The sequence below is a fragment of the Anguilla rostrata genome, chromosome 9, assembly GCF_018555375.3.
Source record: "Anguilla rostrata isolate EN2019 chromosome 9, ASM1855537v3, whole genome shotgun sequence".
NCBI classification, from domain to species: domain Eukaryota; kingdom Metazoa; phylum Chordata; class Actinopteri; order Anguilliformes; family Anguillidae; genus Anguilla; species Anguilla rostrata.
Window position 1 is genome coordinate 8576206 of NC_057941.1, and position 19692 is coordinate 8595897.

A 19692-nucleotide genomic window follows, 5' to 3' on the forward strand; every position below is an offset into this window, starting at 1 on the left:
TTACTTTCTCACGTATTTACGAGTTAACGAAATATTACCAAATTAACAAACTGAAAAAGGTCTCTCACCAAAGTATTCACTTAACCCATAATCAACAGTCGTGAACAAACGTGAAATACACGATGTAAAAGCCCACTGCAGACTGCGAGAGCTACTAGGAATATATAGCTTTTACGCAAGCCTTTGCGCGACACAAACGGAACCAGTGGAGACACCCTACGCGTCGCGCCGTGCTGCTTCGCCCTGCTGTTTACGCGACGCATACGCGACGCGTGCGGTGGGTGCCCGGCGTAAGGCTCATGGAAGTTAGTCAACCAAGTCCCTTTATGTCATCAACCAAAATGAGGTACTGTATGTCATCCTAATGCACAAGTAAATATACACCACTGTAAAACACGGAACTATACTCTCAAATCTTTCAAGGTTTCACTCCCACATCCCTATTTGTTTCCAAGTAATAATTAAAATGATTCTACCAGAAAGCACTACCATTTGCATAGTACATTGTAAAATACAGTAAGGATTTAGCTAACTGGTATATTGGATCCTGCCAATTACTAGCCAGATTACACCATTACACAATGGAATATAGTCTACATTACATGACCTTTCAAACATACGAAATGGCAGACCTATACCAGTGACAATAATATAAGTACACTACGGCTAGGGTGCTAAGTCGCGCTGTCTCAATTTGTTCAGTAAAATAGCTTAAACGTAGTCATTTTACAGTACAACCCTATCAAAAAAAAGCCGCACAATTATGTATGTTTCAGTAGTTCATACTCTCGGAAGATTCGTTATTTGTGGCCAAGGTGCTACACGCAAAGAAACTAAAGAGTTAAAATGTTCTTTTCCCAGTCTACTTCCAAGTTCTCCGTCATTGTGTATCCTGCACAGCACATTACTGTACTTATAAGGAAAAGCTTATGAATCACCCAATCAAGCCGCATCAAAAGGTACATCACTTCACCGGAACCTGTATGATAACCTCATACAGATTCAATAAAAATCACTGTAACTGTAAAGGTTGATAACTTATAATTACACGCGATTTCAAAAATCATTATTTGCTAACACGAGGCTGCAATTCCTTCCATCTGACGTTTGACTCCTGTGCCAAGTTGCATCAGCTTTAAAATGGATCCGTTTCGGCGAACCATGTGCGCGCTATTCACTGGCTCGTTTTGCGCCCAACTCGTTACAAACGTATAAAATCGCAAAATGCAGTTAAAAAGAATACACACCAACGGTCAAAAATGTACCCCGCGTGCCCTAAAATGTATCTAAATAGCACAATCGGCTACAAAGCGCGGCAATTTTGAAAACGGAAGAAAGATAGGCAAGTCTTACCTCGGATGAACTGTCTAGATACATGAAATAAAGCTGAAAATAGGACGAGTTCGCCACGTTACAGTGGTCATACAGCACAGATTGTGTCAGACTCCTCTCCAAGCCCAAATTAAATAGCTTTCTTGACAGGTGGTGAGGGGAGCCACGTTGTGATGCAAGGTAGGAACGGTGTCAAATTGCAGATCAGAGTAGGCTACACACGCCCGGACTCCGCCCGATCAGTGCCATTCGTTGACTAAAGTCGAAATACTGTAGGCTACTGCATACACCCACATCGCACAACCGAAACTTTAAATTATGACGCTAATTTGATATCGCATAGTGTAGGCTATGAAAAAACACTATAAACAACCATTTTATATAACTATTAGGTGACGCAGCGATATTTAATCGCTGAACAGTTAAAACTGCAGTTTACGAAAACGATATTTCAAAACAATAATTGGGCAAATCAAGGAAAGATTTCGTCGAAATGTTAACTGGTACTTTAAATTTTGTGGCTAACGTTATTGGAACTGTTCGTAAGGATACATTTCTGTTGTAACCGCTTGTAACACGTTATAAAATGGACAGCTGGATAAACAAACGCCTTCAGAAATACGAGACGAAAGAATTAGAACAATATAGAAATGCCAATAAAATCTGAGATGCGCTCAAAATATTTTGTTCGGTGCTGTGCATGAACTATGAAAAACATGACAAATATCCGTATTGTATTCCCCCGTGGAAATATTAAATCAAATCATGAGTAAAAATCATTCTTATGCATTACACGCGTGACGGAAGACTTCCCGCTTAAAATACTATACTGAGGTAACTGGGATCAGAATACCACTAAGCATAATTACTACCATTTCAGTGGTAGTGGTTACCGAGCACGGCGGTTATACCAGCTATACAACTTAATGATACACAGGTGAAAGCTTCCCCACGTATGCCACAAACCATCTTGAGTCATTTTGTTCCGCACTATTAGAAGTTGAATATTATCACCATTCAGTTAAAAACTATAAGAAACGAACCTATAAGCAAAAAGCAACACAAGAATATCAATTAAACTTGGGTGTTCCCCTAAGTGAAATTTGGCGTGCCATGAAAAGAAAAAAAAAAACCCAAAACGGAGCCTTCAGCAGCAATATTTTTTTTATTAAATATGCCAATAAAACATACACATTTCTGCCAATCAAAATGAACTCAATACAACCCCCATACCCCCCCCCCCCCAAAAAAAGAAAAAAGACAATTGCATATAAATTATTTTATCCTGGTGTGGTCAGTGCACTGTTTGGCACATCCTTTGGCTGAGTGAGAGAACCAAATGCAGATCAGAAGAGTTGGCATGCTTAAGCCCATCGCAGCTGGTAATAATGATCGATGTGGTCATGTCATCAAACCTAACAGATGTATCACTTAGTACCAAGGTGGATCTGATTGTATTCCCGTCTAGTCTGATCTGTTTTAAAACAATTACAACACCCACTTTGAGGCTAGTTGTATGACCCAAATGAGATCACGGATGTATCACACACATTTGTTAGAACATTTCCCATCTACCTAAAGCCTAGTACATTCATCACAACTGCAGCCCCCTTTAGCTTTTTGAAGATGATACATGCTTACTTTTAGTTCAGATTAGTTTTGGTCCAGGATGCAAAAATCATTGGTTTGAACACCTTAACACACTGAGGAACGGCAGATTGTTACAAGCCACAGAAATTGCTCTTGCGCGCACCTGTGCTACGCGAGTCAAGCACTCAAGAAATCTTTTCACAGCCGAACCACGATCAGCGTGAGGTTTCAGAAGCCATGGGTTGCCTGTCAACTGAAAAAAAAAAGTGATCACTTGAATGCGTCAACAAGAAGCTTTCGTTTCCTGCGAGACGGGTCCTACAGAACCACAAAAAAAGGAACAGCAGGAGCGCGGTGGAAGACACGAAGGCAGAAAGCATGCAGCGTGAAGCGGAGAGCGCACACCAGACGGCGGTGGAAGAGCGCGTGCGGTTTCACCCGACCCAACCGCAGGAGCGCGGTCAAAAGCCAGGGGAAGTCCCCAATGACGTTCAGCACTTCACACAGCCCTCAGAAGGTGCGGTGTGTGTGTGAAGTGGCATCAGGCCAGTCCCGATTAAAACTGTTCGAAGGCATGTCGGCCTCCCTCCCTCCCGGACCTCTTGCTTGCGACGCACAAAATCGTGGCGCGTGTACTAGGGTTTGGGACTCCTTTGGGCGTACAGTCCTTTCCTCGGAATCACGTGGCCGGGCCCACGGTGGTTTACTCTAGAATGTCAATATTTTTTTTTGTTTGATATTGACCATCAGGCCATGGAGTTGTCCAAACTCAACAAACTGATAAAAACCTGTTGACCTGCAGTGAAAGATAAGCTCTGGAATGGTTAGTGCCCAACGCTGGCTCCGGCTCTGGCAGGATCCCTCGTCTCCTCACTGGGCTGCACAGCCGTCAAGATGATTTCGGCAGGAAAGCCTTGCCGGCGGCTCATTTTCAGTCGTACGGTGAAATCAAAGTTGTCCTTTTTCAGTCGTCTGCGCTGAAGATAGTGGAAAGTGATCCCAATGCTTTCCCTCTTTTTTTTTTTTTAAACATCTACAGTATTCACAATATATACACGCCCCGGAGGACTCTCACACACACATACACACACGCTCAAGTCCTTTATAGTCCTCACGCCTTCTCATTTGTTCTCTAGTAACGTTTTAATGTCCTTGATGCCATGCTCGGTTGCCACGGCGACCACGTGATCCAGAGCGTTGATGCGGCCCAGCAGCTTCACCACCGCCTTGATGTGTTCCCTGTTGGACAGACAGAGCAGCCGTGAACTTCCAGGTTCACTATTATTGTGGCTGTGAAAACCCACGTCAGTCTACAGGACATATCTTACACGCATTTACAAAACAGAATAAAACGGAACGATGAAGAGCTCCGTTAGAACGAAGCCCTCTCTGACCACTTCACGAAGCAGCATCAGAAGGAATTTACAAGTGTGGGCACGAGCACGTAAATTTGAAAAAGGGACTTGCCTCGCGTTCCTCCGGTCCACGTCGGAACCGCCCATGCTGACCCGATAAATGGTGCTGGCCAAGTGCTTGAGGTACCTGCAGAAGTTTTCTAGCTGTGGGAGTGTCTGCTGGCCTTTCAGCCCACTGAACCACTGCGGTGGGAAGCACTCCACCACCTGGGGACAGAACGAGAGCACAGGCTTCAAAAAAACACCAGAGCACCAAACACTTGAGCGCTTGACTTACGGACATGGGTGAAGTGCCCTGCAATCAGATCAAAGCCTGATAAATGCACGTAAACGTTTGTTTTGTAAATATTTTACTATGTGTGCAACAAGTTTCCAAATAAAACGGGGCCCATGTTTTTAGCGTTTTCTTTAAATGAAAAAATGTTTCATTCAATAATCACCCAGTTTTTGAATGCCCCAATTTCTCGCACAGCGAGGTGTCAAGACACAACAACACATTTGACTCACTGTACGTAACAAGTAACTGGATTAGGACTATTTTCCCTGACCTCAACTGATTTTCAAGTTCCATAGGAACCCCTGTGAGCTTGTTAAGGCACCGTTTAATCCCGTTTAGGCATAACACAGTTTGAGTCAGACATGACTGGGAGCGGGAGAAGGGAGCGCGCTCCTTACGCTCTGGCTCTTCTCGACGCCGTCTTCCCCGGGCTCGGTGCTCTGCAGGGCGGACAGGATGTAGCGGTTCAGGGTGCTGTCCACCGCCAGCTCTCGCAGGGTGGAGTTGGACAGGATGCCGTGCCACTGCAGGATGTTACCCAGGAGCTAAATGCACGTGGGAGAAAAGGGCTCACTTTTAGCGGAGGAGAACATGGAGTTCAAACTTAAGGAGGAAAGGCAGGGCAAGGGACTACTATGAGACAGCTTTTCAGATGGGTTAATCAGAGCAACAAAAAAAGACTCCCATTCCAATTTCTGATTAATGCTACATGGCTGGCTACTGGTAGTAAAGGAGTAAAGGGGGAACCAAGGTGAAAAAAATAATAATCTTAACTTTTATCAAATATGTAAATTAAGATGCATGTACCAGCATTTGTGCATGTGAAATATTACAAATTATTTAAAGAAAACAAAGACATTTTAAGCAATGTGCCCCTCATGAACAGACATGGGGAAATTTGGACCCATCTAGCAGTAGGTACTAAACAAAAGGTGGTTTTCATTATTTTGCCTAAATGAAAATCACTATATAAAAAACAATTATTTTTAATGCTATACGGACAACAAAGCTACGTTTTCATACATTCCACAAGAAACAAGTGGCGTCTACAACACCACCCCCAGCATGACATGAGGTCTACACTGAGCCAATTCTATAACCCCGGCAACACACAACAGGCCATAAACTGGGGCCAACCCACTGTCTCTCTTTTTTCCCTCTCACCTCAGGCGATCGGACATTGTCCTTGGAGCTCCCATGCAGTGGAGTTTCCACAGGCATACCTCCAGTTATCACAACTCTTTGGGGCTCTCTTAAAACTTCCAGCTCAAACTCTCTAACAGTCTAACAATCTTAATATAGTTGGCAGTCAGTGAATAACCCGCTGTGAGCTACTTGTATCGCTCATGAGTTGAAGCTACACTCCCCTATTTGGCACTGCTAGAAGCAATACTCACTTGTAGCCAAACTAGGCTATTCTGCCACACTGATACCACTCCACAAATCTGACCAACTTACTAAATTTCTCTTTCTCCTTTGTTCAGACAAACGACAAGTGTGTACACGTGCACGCACACACTAAAAAAAACTCTCCTACCTTCTCCTAGTTGGCGTCCCTGGTTACATTAGTACGTTTGTTTATTACATTAAAACTGTTGTCAGTCTTGACGTAACATGAACAAATGAGCAGAGGAAAGGCAGAAAATTATGCCTTTCCAAGAAATCCCAGGACATCTATTACATATGATTTAATTATATTTGACTATTAATATTGGTAATTTGAATTCATTTAAATTCCAACTTTATTGCATGATATTTTAGATTATAATAATTTTGTAAGACTGATTACATATTGCGGTTATACTGCTAAGCGTACACAATTGGCGTCTTTTGTGAGGAATGGTAAGACGGACTCGTTTTAATCGTCTATGCTGGCTATTCTATAATTAGCGGAGGTGTATATATATTCTCTACAACATTAATCACCCCATTTTTAGAAAGCTGCTTTCAAACAGGCGTCGGCTAAACAGCATTCACTCACCTTCACACAGGACCAGAACTGCCTCTGAAAGAACAGGTATGGGCCAGAGTTCTTGTTCTCCAACACACTGTAAATTAACAATTCAAGAATTGATACACATTTTCAGAAAACGTTTTTTAACATACAGCACTCTGAATGACTAAAACCGAGGCCCGTCGACCTCAACAGGGACGTCATCGCTCACTTTTTCGGGTACAGCGGCATGAATATGTCGTTGTCCAGTGTTTGCCTTGTCCGTAAGACGATGGTCTTCAGCAGCTCCTGACAGACGTAAGAGGGACAGAGACAGACAACTGAATAATGATGTCAAGTTCAGACGGAAGACAGCCGACAGAACACCTTCAGAATTTGTCCATGTTCTTCTCTAACCAAAATAAATGTCCTAAATTGGGGAGGAACTCTGAACTTTAATTGAGGCAGTCAAAAATGTCTTTCAGAATGAAACAAAGTTACAGTGTTGGGTTGGACACCACACATTCATCAAATAAGTATTTACAATACGGATTAGTGAGTACATACTATCATACAAGCATACAACTGTCAGAAACCAACACTGCATCCTTTACATTATGCCATATCTCAGGTCACTGCTCCGAGTCTACAGTTGCCAATGGGCAGGGGCAGTTTTACAGAGGTGAAAGGTCTCACCTGTGTATTTCTGTTGTCTCCGTGCAGTACTGTGGGGTACCCTTTGATCAGCTTATGCATGAAGGCCACCAGGCAGGCAGTCTGGCTGCTGGACAGGGGGTCCCACACCTGGTCAGCCAGAACTAGGATAAATTGACAAGACGAAGGTGTGTTTAAGGGCAGGTGGGGTCTCTTCCCCAAAAGCAAGCAGTGGGAAAATTACTGTAAGGAGGCTGGGGTGCTGTACAAGTTAACCGTATCATGGGAACATGTACATATGCAAACAGATGCATTTGCAAAAATTCTCAATTGGAAAGCAGAGTAAATTAGGGATGGCTCCTGCTGCACGCAACTCATATGCCTGAACAGACTCACGTGCGAGTTTGGGAAGGATGACCCTCTCCACAATGGCAGGAAGAAGGTTGACATCAACATCCCCCTTTTGCATGTTGGACTGCTCTTCACAGCCATAGAACAGCAGAGACTCGAACCACAGCATGTACTCAAAGTTGGGACAGTCCGCCTGTAGGGAGGGCCAAGTCACAGAGTACGGTTCAATACAAGGTGACTCAAGTCTACATTTGCATCTCACCTTAACTTTGGCCATTTTAACCCATTCCGTTAATTCAATGCTTCTGAAATATCGTTTTTTTCAGAAAATAATGGTCTTGGTGCTGCCCTCTAATGTCTGAAAAATGCTTTCTGCATTCCACTCTGGCCCGGCCTCAATCGTGATTTCGGAGTATGCATTCGGAGATACTAGTACGTCATGTAGATGTCAATCAAGATAACAGAACTGCGTAGTAGGCGGAGCCAGGCTGAAACACTGAGTGAATTTACTCTTTAAACTTAGACAACAATTATAAAAATGAGGGCAGGAAGCTGATACTGGGCATTCCGTACCTCCAGGGGGAGCCAGGGGATCAGCTGTAGTCGGACGAGGGGGTTGAAGAGTTTGGGCAGGCACAGCCCGATGTAGGCGTCTCGGTAGCAGGTGAAGTACAGCTTCCTCCACACCTCGAAGCGGGCCTTAATGCTGTCCAGGGAGTGAAATTCCTCCAGCACGTCCTCAAACACCTTCTTAGACTCCTTCAAAATGCGATCTAAAGCAGTATGCGTTCAGAAAATGAGCATATGGATGAATCCAATCACGTAGCAACAGTATTGATGATGGCAGACAAATTGTTTGGTGACTGACAGGCATTCATACAGTGCCGAAGCCATTTTTAACTCAATCTCCCAAGTACAAATCTGTGTTACAAGGCACAGCCAAATGAGGTGTGTGCTACTATGGTGGTGTGCAGGAGTGCAGTTTGATACCTCTCTCCAGGTTGAAGCTGGTGATGTCAGTGGAGGTCTCCTCATCGTCACTGGACAGTCCCTCGCGGTGCTCCGCCCTCTTGCCGTTCTGCTCTCTAGCTTGTCTACGGCGAGTTCTGTCCCCACCCCCAAAAAACAAAACAATCAGTTTTATAAAGGCGGGATAAACAGCACTGTATTAGACAGATGTTTTATTGCACAGACATATGCCTGACTGAACAAAGCATTTTACATTTTGCAATGTTTATATCTTTGGTGTGCGCCGTGGTCAGGTTACAGCATAGCGGATTCATATGAAACTGCAATATTAAGATTTTCTTTACAAAGTTAAATATTAACACACATCTCAAATGGCGCACGGGATGAAATAATGGTGGACGACACCGGTTGCAGTGACCAGATCACGTGGCGCTTACCGTCTGGCCTCCCTCTCCGCGATTCTCCTCTGTTTAGCGTGTTCCTGATACGCGCTGCGGTCTCGGCCGAATGAGTCTAGATTGGGGGCCATTAAGGCCTTACCTGAAACAAACACGGCCCAGTCAGCAGCCGAGCACAGCAGCATCTCTCAGCCCTGACAGCAAACCTGCTCTGAACACACTGCACTGCCTGACAACACCAGCTGCTGGCTGAAGTCACCAGACACTCGGCATCTGCTTTCTTATCGCTCTCTACTCGGAGTCAAAGGAGACCCAGAGGTTTTTGGACATACATATGAATCTATCACTGGGAGAAAGGTGGTCCACTGACTTAGATTCAAGCTATCAGTCTGATTTCAAAATAAAAAAAATAAATAAAAAACACACACGCACACACACACACATTTCCTGATTTTAAGTTTGCTGTAGCTTGGCCCCCTACACCTCATGTTCCCATTGGCTGAAATTGAAAATCACATTCCCTCCCCATTCTGGAGACTCCCTCCTACCATTCTAAGATGTAACACTGTAGCCATTTCAGAAATTTGCCTGAGCAAAAGGCATGCACTGTGTATGTAATGACTCAGTAATTTCCTTTTAAGACTTCAGAGCAACTTCTGAACTCTCATATCAACTCCATGGACTGAAATCCACTTACCTTGCACCAGGACGCCGTCAAGTTTAAAATAACTTTTTTTTTGTTGCAGTTTTGCAATATTTGTCAGTAGCAGTTAGCCACTGATATGAGGCCAATGAACAGACAGCATCTGCAGCTCGTTATTATCAGCCAAAAGTGCACTGGAACCCCTACCCTACATTAACACTTACCCTCCCTCCACCTCTAGTGCACTCTGAGCGTGCAAGACAACCATTCCACATTTTAACACACTCTGAGTGTGCAAGTCGCTTTGCTGCTGAGTGCACGGTTACATCACTTTACACAAAAAAGCACGTAAGGATGGAAACATCAAAAGGGGGGTCTACACAAACGAGCAACGAGGCTTTTCAAATAAATAATAAAAACCTTCAAGATGGACTGACTTGAAAGGCTTGAAAATTCCGATGATTCATCTTTAATATCATCCTGTCTTCTCTGGACGAGCCGGGACGCCCGTTGCCTTAGTAACTGATGCATTGCGGCCTCCAACTCCAGCACCGTCGGCACCTGAAAGATATGATACCTTCTGTGACATGTGGACACGCACGGGGCGGAGCCAAGTCGAGGCCTGACCGCGGGAGACCATGTGGCTGGGAGCTGAGAGCAAGGCAGCGGTGGAGAAAAATGATCCCTTTCACTCAACGAGCACAGGACAATTTGAACTGCATTCCTCAAAGTCAATGCAAGAGATCAACGGCTTTCCTGGCCTACTGAAGTTTTCGTCAGTTTTTATGTTAAATAAAGCAATTGCGTGGCCCTCTGCTCAAACGGTCGGGGAAACCATTTTCTACACCACTGCGTTTCTCGTGTGCTACAAAGAAAGCACTGCCCCAGTGAGCTTCTCAGTCTTCAGGTGCATCTGCAAATGAAAGGGGTTAGACCAAGGATTGCACAGTGCCATCGCCTGCTTCTCCGCGTGCATTCCTAAGTGACTGACTTAAAACGCACAAGCTGTAAAAAAGAAGGCTGTGCCGTTACTTGTCGACACAGACAAGGTTACAGAAAGGATTACTCTGGAACTAAGAGGGACAGGGACATCGCTAAAATAACAAAAGAATCACTGTTAAATGTTGTTAAAGACTGTTCTGGACATGGAAGTATAACTAATAGAACAGTGCTATAAATGTATTACATATACCAGTGTTACGCTTTAAAGTTAAAAATACATGCTTTAAAGTTACAATCATAGTATTATGGAAGATTTCAAATCAAGTGCTTAAAAGCATTACAGCTCCAAAAACCACATTATGGTAAGTGACTTCCACAAGGAAATTATATGAGTTCCAAGACCTCAGCCAATCACGTAATTATATATAATGATTTTTTTACTGCTCTGGAATTCTTCCACAACAAGGAAATTAAAACACTGGAGAGAAACAAAACAAAATTTTTTTTTTTTTTTTTTTTAAACAACAAAAGTAAATAAACCAGCGAATCATTTCTCCCTTACCTTTTCACTGAAACACTCAAGCAAGTCTCGAACATACCCTCGCATTTCTTGCAAGAATTTATACTGGTCTGCGACCGTGTCGGAGGAGCCCTCTAGACGCTGAATGGTGTTGACTGAGGCCTCCAGCTCCTCCTCTATCTGCTTGTAGCGCTTAGTATTGCTATTGAGCCCCTGGCGCATGGAGCTGAGCCTGCAAGCAAGTGCGAGACACACACAAGAGTCGTCACGTGACGCCAAGGACCACACACGCCCTCACACCTAACCCCAGTGCATGCTGGGAGCCTCGGCAGCTCTCCTTGATCGAGCGCAACGCAGGACAGGACTGTTTCCTTAACTCGTATTCATGCAGAACTGCAAATGATGGGATACGTCACAGGCTAGCAAGCCAGTGGTTTTATCCTATCCACTTGTTTAATTGAAAGGGAGTCCAGCTAGCTAGTTAGTCGACCGTATAAATGAAACGGGGTAGAGGTGCAACAGATTTTCAACTGCGCTCCAGTTAACAGTGTCATGTACAGTACATGTGTTTGCACTTGCTCAAGAGGACATTCCTCAATACCTTATGTACTAATGTTTTTGCCAGAAGCCATTTCTGCTTTGACCTTTTTTGTCTTTCTTCTGATATAAACTGACAGTCCACATATACCTCACCTTGACAAATGGCATGGAAATGCAGTGTTTGTGTCACATAATACATTATGGGAGGCATATTTATGAATGTAACTATGCATGGTACGTTGTACAGCCAGTTTATATCCACGTGCCGGTACTTGAGTATAAATTAGGCTCTACTGAACAGGAGAATGACCCCAAGGATTTTCCCCTCATGTTACGAAAACTGAATTCAAAAAGGCAAATTCTCGACCATACAAACTCTAATGATTGCCCTACTGAAAACAGAGAAACGGATATTATAAAACAAACGTGTAATGAAGTTTAGGTTTACTATCTGTTGGGTAAGAAATAACCACACAGCAGACAGAAGGGCCAATGAAACGTAACAGCACAGGTAAGCCCTTGTAAAACAGGATAACTGATTGGTTTCAGGGATACACTGGCTGAATATTTGCAGAGAGAAAATTATTTCCTTTTCGGTATAAAAACTGCCTATCTTCCCTTTTACTAAAGCAAGACAATGGGGGGAAAAATGCAAAATGGCCAAAAAGAAAAACCCAGTTCCCACAAGAGCAGTGCATGTTAGACTAGGCCTAAAAGGAAGGACCAACACTTCAGACCTCAAAACATCCATTCAAAAATGACGTATAGTATAGGTAGGTTTCACTTTAAAATCAATAGGAAATAATGTGCTTGGTTTACCCGTTTAGTTGGTTTATCTATTTAAGTGCTTCTTGTGTGGTCGGACCTCTTTTGTAGTTTTTGCATGTTTAGCACAACTGTGAAAATTGAGTGGTGGTGACAAGACATTTATCAGAATGCAACCGTTTGTTGTAGTTTCAATATAGCAACTTGTTAAAACGTATTTAATTAAAGCACATAACAGCTTTGAAATTCATGGTTGAAATATTAGCAGGTGTTTTGTACTGGCGTAAATTACACCAGTAAATATTTCAACTATGAAATTTGAAACCGGGTATGTGGTTTAATAAAGCAGCTAACAAATTGCTATATTGAAAGCAGAAGAAACGGTCGCACAAACGTCACATCACCATCACTCAAGTTTCAGAACAGTCTGCCTGCACGAGACTTTGCTCGGATATACACAGTCAATTGTATTTCAGATAGCAGAAGTAGTTCTTGATTAAAAGGTGCACAAATTAAGCTCTGTGGACGTCATGAGTCATCGTGGCATTTGGTAAGAGACACTGCTGTTGAGTTTTTTTTTTTAAACTAACATTTTACGCAATGAGCCCCACGAAAATATGGGACTAGAGGTTGTATAAAGGTGAAGTGCATCTAGAAAACGTATCAAATCTCAGAGAAACTACATGGATGGATAGATAGTACTCTGGTAAGTGGAAACACTTTCATTTCATTTTTGGGTGAACTGCCCCTTTAAAGCAAAGGAGAAGCAAGTGTGCCAGCCTCTTCCATTTACAGACAGCCTTGCACTTGTTAGAGAACAAGGCCAGGTAGTCAGTTTATCAAATCCTGTTTCATTTGCATGAAAAACCACTGCCACAAAGGAGGACTGAAGCAATTCAAACATCACTAATCAATCAGAAATCTGAACTTGCACAGTCGTGTTCCAACAACTAAGAACAGCTGTTTGGGCAATGGTTTGTCAATGAAGCCAGACGGAAATAATTCCACACTAAGGCCTGTTATCCACTGACGGCTGATGAAATGAATGCTGTGGATGTCTTAGAACAGTGGTTGCCAAACCTGTCCTCAGGTACTTCCACCCGAAGCACACCTGATACGACTAATCAAGGGCTTGCTTATTTGTATCAGGTGTGCTTGAGGTGGAATATTTCAAATACCTGGATTTGGCTGGGGGTACCCAAGGACAGATTTTGGAACCACAAGATTCGAATTTTTTTTTTTAAATAAATAAAAAATTTAAAAACAAGGAAGATGCCAACCGCCAGGTGGGGGCAGGAGAGAGAAAACTGCTTGAACCCTACCTGTCTTGAAGCCGTTTCTTTACCAAATCAGTAGTGATAGGAGTCAGTTCACTACTAGGGGCGGTATAGGTTACTGAGCTTTCGGATTTGATAGGCTTGGGGTCGTCTGCTCCCACTGAGCTGTAGGAATATGTGAGGCCGTAGGATGACCCATATGGCTGACTCTCATAGGTGCTTGGGTAATACATATTCATTTCTTCTGGCTGGCTGGTCATGACCTAGAAAATAAAGAAATGAAAAACAGAGTCACACTCGCATAACTGGAAAATTCTGTGCCAAGCGATTTTAGACAGTGTTCACTGAAAACCGAACAGCATGTCATCTTCGCACCAGCTCTGCAAGTTCAGTATACGAAGCGACCCAGCAGCCCTTAGGCAGACAAACCAATTATAAAACCACTAACCACCGTAAGAGGTGCCTGTGAATAATAAAGTATTATTTCTAGGCACACATGCAGAGTTGTGTGCATCTCTGCAATCATCTCTGGGAGTTTAAATTCCTGGGGTTGGTATGGTGCCACAGGATGGTATGGCGCAAACTGTTGGAGATTACTCCCAACAGTAAGACTCGGAGGAGTAGGGGTGGCATGGCGGGCAGTGTGGTGAGGCGCGGGCGGCGGGCTCACTTGTGGGATGCTAATGCCCTTCCTGATCTGCTCCTGCTCCCATCGGCTCAGCTCCTCATCCTGGCCAGTGGCATCCAGAGCCTCGTCGTCGCTGCCCTCGATGCCTACGGACCAACATGCCACACGGGGCCAGGAAAAAGAAGAGGGAGGAAAAGCGCCATGGGATTTTACTTAAAATACCATTCTCTTTGCAACTGAAACAAAAATTAATAGCGTCAAGAATATCGAAACTGCTTATTGTAAAAATGACAGGGTTTTAACCCGCAGTTAAAAGCAATTACTTTCTTATGAAAAGCAGTTAAATGTGGATGGATGCCCTTCCCAAAAACGCACCTATCTCCTCTGCTATCTTCTGCCGCTGGGTCTTCTGCCTGACGCCGCTGAAGATTATTCTCTTCTCATCCTCGTCTTCGTCGTCGCTTCCGTCATGCTCGTCCTCTCGGACCAGGCGCTTCTTCGGCCCCTCCGTCTCCGGGGGGGGCACGTCCCCGCCCTGCTCTCTGGCCAGCTGCCGTCGCTTGCGGGCTGCGTGGATGAAGGCTGCATCTGGGATCTCACCTGGGGGGGTCAGGAGGCAACGCACAACAGGGACGAGGGAAAGGTTAATACAGTATCACTTGTCCCCAAAAGAACTGGATTGAGGGTGACTGCAGTCTGTTCATTCAAAGACTAAATGCACTCCCTTCAAGATGCAGTTGTTGTTACTTTGAAGGTTTTCAGATGGTTACCACAGAGCGGAATCCACTTTCAGTCAACTATGTTTTCTTACTATCAAGCTGAAAAATGTGCATGAAGCCTTGTACAGACATTACAGCAGCATGCACTTAAAACAACAATAGCCCCCAGATGCTTTAAGTATGTAAACTCTTTCCCCACTGCATAGGACTGTGGTTCCTGTGGGGACGCTGTGTCTGACAGCTTGTGGTGGCATGAAATATAAGGGCAATTACTAAACTACAGCAGCACGTCCGGATTCCCATGAATCAACAGTCAGAAGTCAATGGCAGGTCTTTTTTTACTTTTGTACGTCGCTTTGGATAAAAGCGTCTGCCAAATGAATGTAATGTAAATGAATGTAATGTAATGTTTTGCACAGCAGGCACCATAACCCCAGTTTTCAAGACGTGCTCTAGCTCATATGCAGAACTCAGGGGTGCAGTACCGGGTCTGAGTGTGCTGAGAGAGGACAGAGTGTTGGAAAAAGCTCCTCCCGGGGTGCTCCTGGTCTCGCTGTCCTCCTCCTGGTCCTCGGTGCTGTCCACTTCCATCTCCTCCTCGCCCTGCTCACTGCTGGCCCGGCTGCTCTCAGTCCGCGGCTCCTCCTTAATGCCCACCGGCAACAACCCTGCCACCTCTGCGGAAATGGAGAAAGAGGGGTTTTAATGTGACAGCTGCGCTTGTCTGTGAGTGGCAGCCTCTCTCAAACCACTTAAAATAAATTAGGGGTGAGTATTATTACACTGGTTAATACTGGGTCAGAACACCATTAAATACTTTCAATTGTTAAAAAAAGAGAAAAATTCTGTGCCCAACTGAATGAAAGGTGTTGGGTAATGATTGTGCAATCTTCTCATGCAGACGCACTAAATCACAGATATGATCTGGAGTACCATCATTGCCAGTGCTAGAATCCTGTTTGACATCACCAGTCTTCTCCAAATCTTCCTTGTATTCTTTCTTCAGCTGTTTGACAATCTTCTTGCTGTGGTTAGGTTTCTTCACTCTAAAGACCTCTGTGTCATCTACAAGGGATGATGAGAGGGCCGAGTTAAGACAAGGAGTGAAAGCAACAGAAACTGTCCCTACAATCCCTGAATATAGTCGGATAGCTATGAGTCGCCTTTAAATTAATAATCATAGTTCAAACACCATTACATAGACTAAATAGTCATGCTGTAGCGGGAGCCATAGGTGCGAACGGACTCACGTTAGCCAATATTGACAAGCTAAGGCCAGGTACCGATTGGGAAACACAATCAACTTGCAGAACATAACAAAACACGAAATCCAGCTAATATGAATTGTTAACTAGATACAAACAACCATCACAGTATCGCTAAGTTACCACATGAGGTAAAACTAGCCTAATCTAATCAGCCTTGATGTAATAATGCTAGCGACGTTACTATAACTGCTGCATGGCGGTGCAGACCATTCACTCAGCGAAATATCTGAAACATCGTAAGCCAAATTAACGAACTGGCTTATAAGTAAGCAAATACGTTGCCGGCGTTGCAGAAGCTACACCATTTATGTATGTACACCATGATGCTTTGATCAATCGTTTCAACGGCCTCTCTAAAATGGAGTCTTGTTTTCACGAATGCACCGGTTTTGATATTAACCCCTAACAAGCTAGCTAACTTGCTAATTTACCTTCATCATCTTGAAAGCTCAGTAGACTGGCTTTAGGAGCTTCACGGCTATCCTTGTTCTTCTTTTTCTCCTTATCCTTAACTGCCTTTACAGCGTTAGTCTGGAGTCCATTTCCGTGATGCACGTCAAAGTTAACAACCGCGAAAGGCTCCGGATTGAAGCCTTCTTGTACGCGAGCGCTGGGATCCTCCGCTGCAGGGCCGCATGGCTGCGGTAGCTGGATGTCCTCCTTTTCGTCGTCGTCCGATTTATTCCTCCGCCTGAAATTAACCCTCTTTGCTTTTTTAAACATCGCTGTCCTGGATTCGAAACAAACGTAATGTTCACGAATGCAATGCGTAGGAAAAATACTTAAATGCTCCCATCAGCGGACTGAGCACCGAGAAACACAACAGGACCATCGTCCGCCATAGCACGCCACGAAGGAAACTCAGTTGATATATGCCGCAGTGCTTCACGGAACCTGTAGTTTGTCCATGATGCGCTCGCGTTGATCACTGAAGATCGTTAATTTAATACATTTAGACTGACAATGCGCAATGAAAAAAACACGACGGTATTAATAAAAACCATTCGATTTCGGAGTGTTATTATATTTTTGGTGTCAGTTAGCATAAAATATAACATGGATAACTGGTTGTAATAGGATGGGGTGACTGATAGGCCTATAATTACATAACTTCCATGGATCTCAGGAAACGGAGGTAGTACGTAATATATCACGTTACTTGGAATACGTTTCATCGTCTAAGAAGGGCCAAAAATTCTAAAATAAATAAATGACTCAATAAATTAATAAATGTTTATAAAAATTTTTAGTAATTATTAAAGTAGTAATTATGTGGGTCACCTCCATTGAAAATGAATGACTTCAGGCGAGAGCGCCATAGGAATGGCATATATGGTGTAAAACTGGGGTAACTCATAATGATTTCATGAACCAATAAATATGTCTCGCAACCCAATCTTGGATTGTGACCCACAGTTTGTGCACCGCTGATCTAGATTTATGCTGCCATTTTCTTATATGACGCAGAAGAAAGTAGGAAGCTGAATGCTGTCTGCCTGTCCGTATGGACTTACACTAAGCTTGTCTGACTGTCCTACCTTCTAACTGAGTATCATCAGTAGAATCCTGGATCCAAACGTGAGTTTGGTGTCCTTTTCCCACAGCTCAATACCCCCATCAACGACTGCCTGGAAGTGACTCTTAATTTCCAGCTGGCAATTCTGAATCACTGCTGGACAACGTTTAATTTAGTCAATGAGCACCCAAAAGGGGCTTTAATATGAAAAATATGTATGTCCAGGTACCAAATCTAACAGCTATCCCAGGGAGCCCTAACTAAGGTTATTCCATCTGGTTAGTGAAACTATTTAACCTGAACCATGACCCCCCTCTATTATTTCATGAAATAACACTAGGATCCATCGGGACACTGACTCCAACAGCTATCCCAGAGCAGTCACACATCCAGCTTGTTAACTTATCAATATGCTCAGTGAGTAACCTGTTACTCCAAAACCGCACCACACTGATTAGTTCTTGGAGAGATGCACACTCCAGTCAACATATATGCAAACCACATACTTTAGATGTACAAAGGGGAAAACAGTTTATAATAGGATAGACAATTCCAACAATGCTGAAAGGTAATCATATAATTTAAAAAGCAAAGACAAATAATGACCGCTATTCTATAAGACTGATACAATCTAACAAACTTTGACAGAGAAAAGAACACAAAGAAAGTACTGATGTATGCCCAAAATGCTCGTATGGTATCAGGAGAACTTTTAAGCATAGGATTCTCCCTGAATGTTCCTTTGGGCTTCCCTTAAATACAGTACTGTGCATGCAATCCTTCCACATTACATGCAATCACACCAGACATCCTCCCATTAGTCACCTCCCTCGTGAACTCCTCCTTATCTTCTAGATGTTTCCCCTCATCCTTCAAGAGGGCCCACATCACCCTGCTGCTGAAGAAGCCCGCACTATATCCCTCAGTCATCCAGAACTACCGCCCGGTATCTCTCCTTCCTTTTCTATCCAAAACTCTTGAACGAGCTGCATCTAACCAACTCTCTGCTTTCTTCTCCCAGAATAACCTGCTTGACCCCCACCCGTCCGGCTTCAGGCCTGGCCGCTCGATAGAGACTGCACTCCTCTCGGTCAGTGAGTCACTCCATACCGCACGAGCAGCCTCCCTCTCCTCTGTCCTGATTCCCCTAGACCTCTCCGCTGCATTCGACACTGTGGAGCACTCCATCCTCCTGTCCTCCCTGGCAGCAACAGGGATCTGCGGCACAGTCCTTGACTGGATTGAGTCTTACCTCTCCGATCGTTCCTTCCAGGTTACCTGGGCTGGTAAAGTATCCCCGCCCCGTCCCCTCGCCATTGGAGTTCCCCAGGGCTCAGTCCTCGGTCCCCTTTTCTTCTCCTTATACACCAGATCCCTTGGCCCTGTAATCTCTGCCCATGGCTTGTCCTATCACTGTTATGCTGACAACATGCAACTCTTTCTCTCCTTCTCCCCATCGGACACACAGGTCCCTGCTCGCATCTCCGCTTGCCTGAGAGACATCCAGAGCTGGATGGACAATCACCACCTGAAGCTCAACCCGGGTAGGACGGAGCTAATATTTATTCCTGCTCTAACCTCTCCCCTCCTCGATTTTTCCATTTCCCTAGGGGACACCTTAGTGACATCATCACCCTGTGCCAAGAATCTCGGAGTGGTGATGGACAACAGGTTGTCCCTCTCCAAGAACATCGCAGCGGTAAGCCGGGCGTGCAGATTTTTCCTGTATAACATCCAGGGAATCCGCCCCTTTCTCACCACCTACTCTACCCAGCTCCTGGTCCAAGCAATGGTACTATCCCGCCTGGACTACTGCAACTCTCTTCTGGCTGGACTACCGGCATCTGCCATCAGACCCCTGCAACTCATTAAGAATTCTGCAGCTCGTCTGGTCTTCAACCTCCCCAGACACTCCCACGTCACTCCCCTGCTCACTACCCTCCACTGGCTGCCTG

At 44.2% G+C, this 19692-nt stretch overlaps 2 protein-coding genes across 3 annotated transcripts in view; both read right to left on the reverse strand.

Annotated features, from left to right (window-relative positions):
• slc7a1a (solute carrier family 7 member 1a) overlaps nt 1-1603 on the reverse strand; it is a 28555-nt gene extending 26952 nt beyond the window's left edge. The window contains exon 1 of one of the 2 annotated variants that reach the window (XM_064350116.1): nt 1354-1603. The gene's annotated coding sequence lies outside the window, so the exon portion shown is untranslated. The remainder of the gene's footprint in view (nt 1-1353) is intronic. The other variant, XM_064350115.1, reaches the window with a different exon arrangement.
• Nucleotides 1604-2478: 875 nt separating this feature from the next.
• paxbp1 (PAX3 and PAX7 binding protein 1) lies at nt 2479-17091 on the reverse strand. The gene is made up of 18 exons (XM_064350114.1): nt 16653-17091; nt 15887-16018; nt 15439-15630; nt 14610-14834; nt 14277-14380; nt 13652-13869; nt 11067-11256; nt 10000-10123; nt 8959-9061; nt 8543-8658; nt 8126-8325; nt 7598-7745; nt 7244-7365; nt 6780-6856; nt 6596-6662; nt 5013-5159; nt 4390-4544; nt 2479-4161 (listed from the first exon to the last, which is right to left on the reverse strand). Exons 1-18 carry the CDS (start codon nt 16942-16944, stop codon nt 4044-4046), a joined length of 2730 nt encoding a protein of 909 aa, XP_064206184.1. The 5' UTR covers nt 16945-17091; the 3' UTR covers nt 2479-4043.
• Between the last annotated feature and the right edge of the window lie 2601 nt (nt 17092-19692).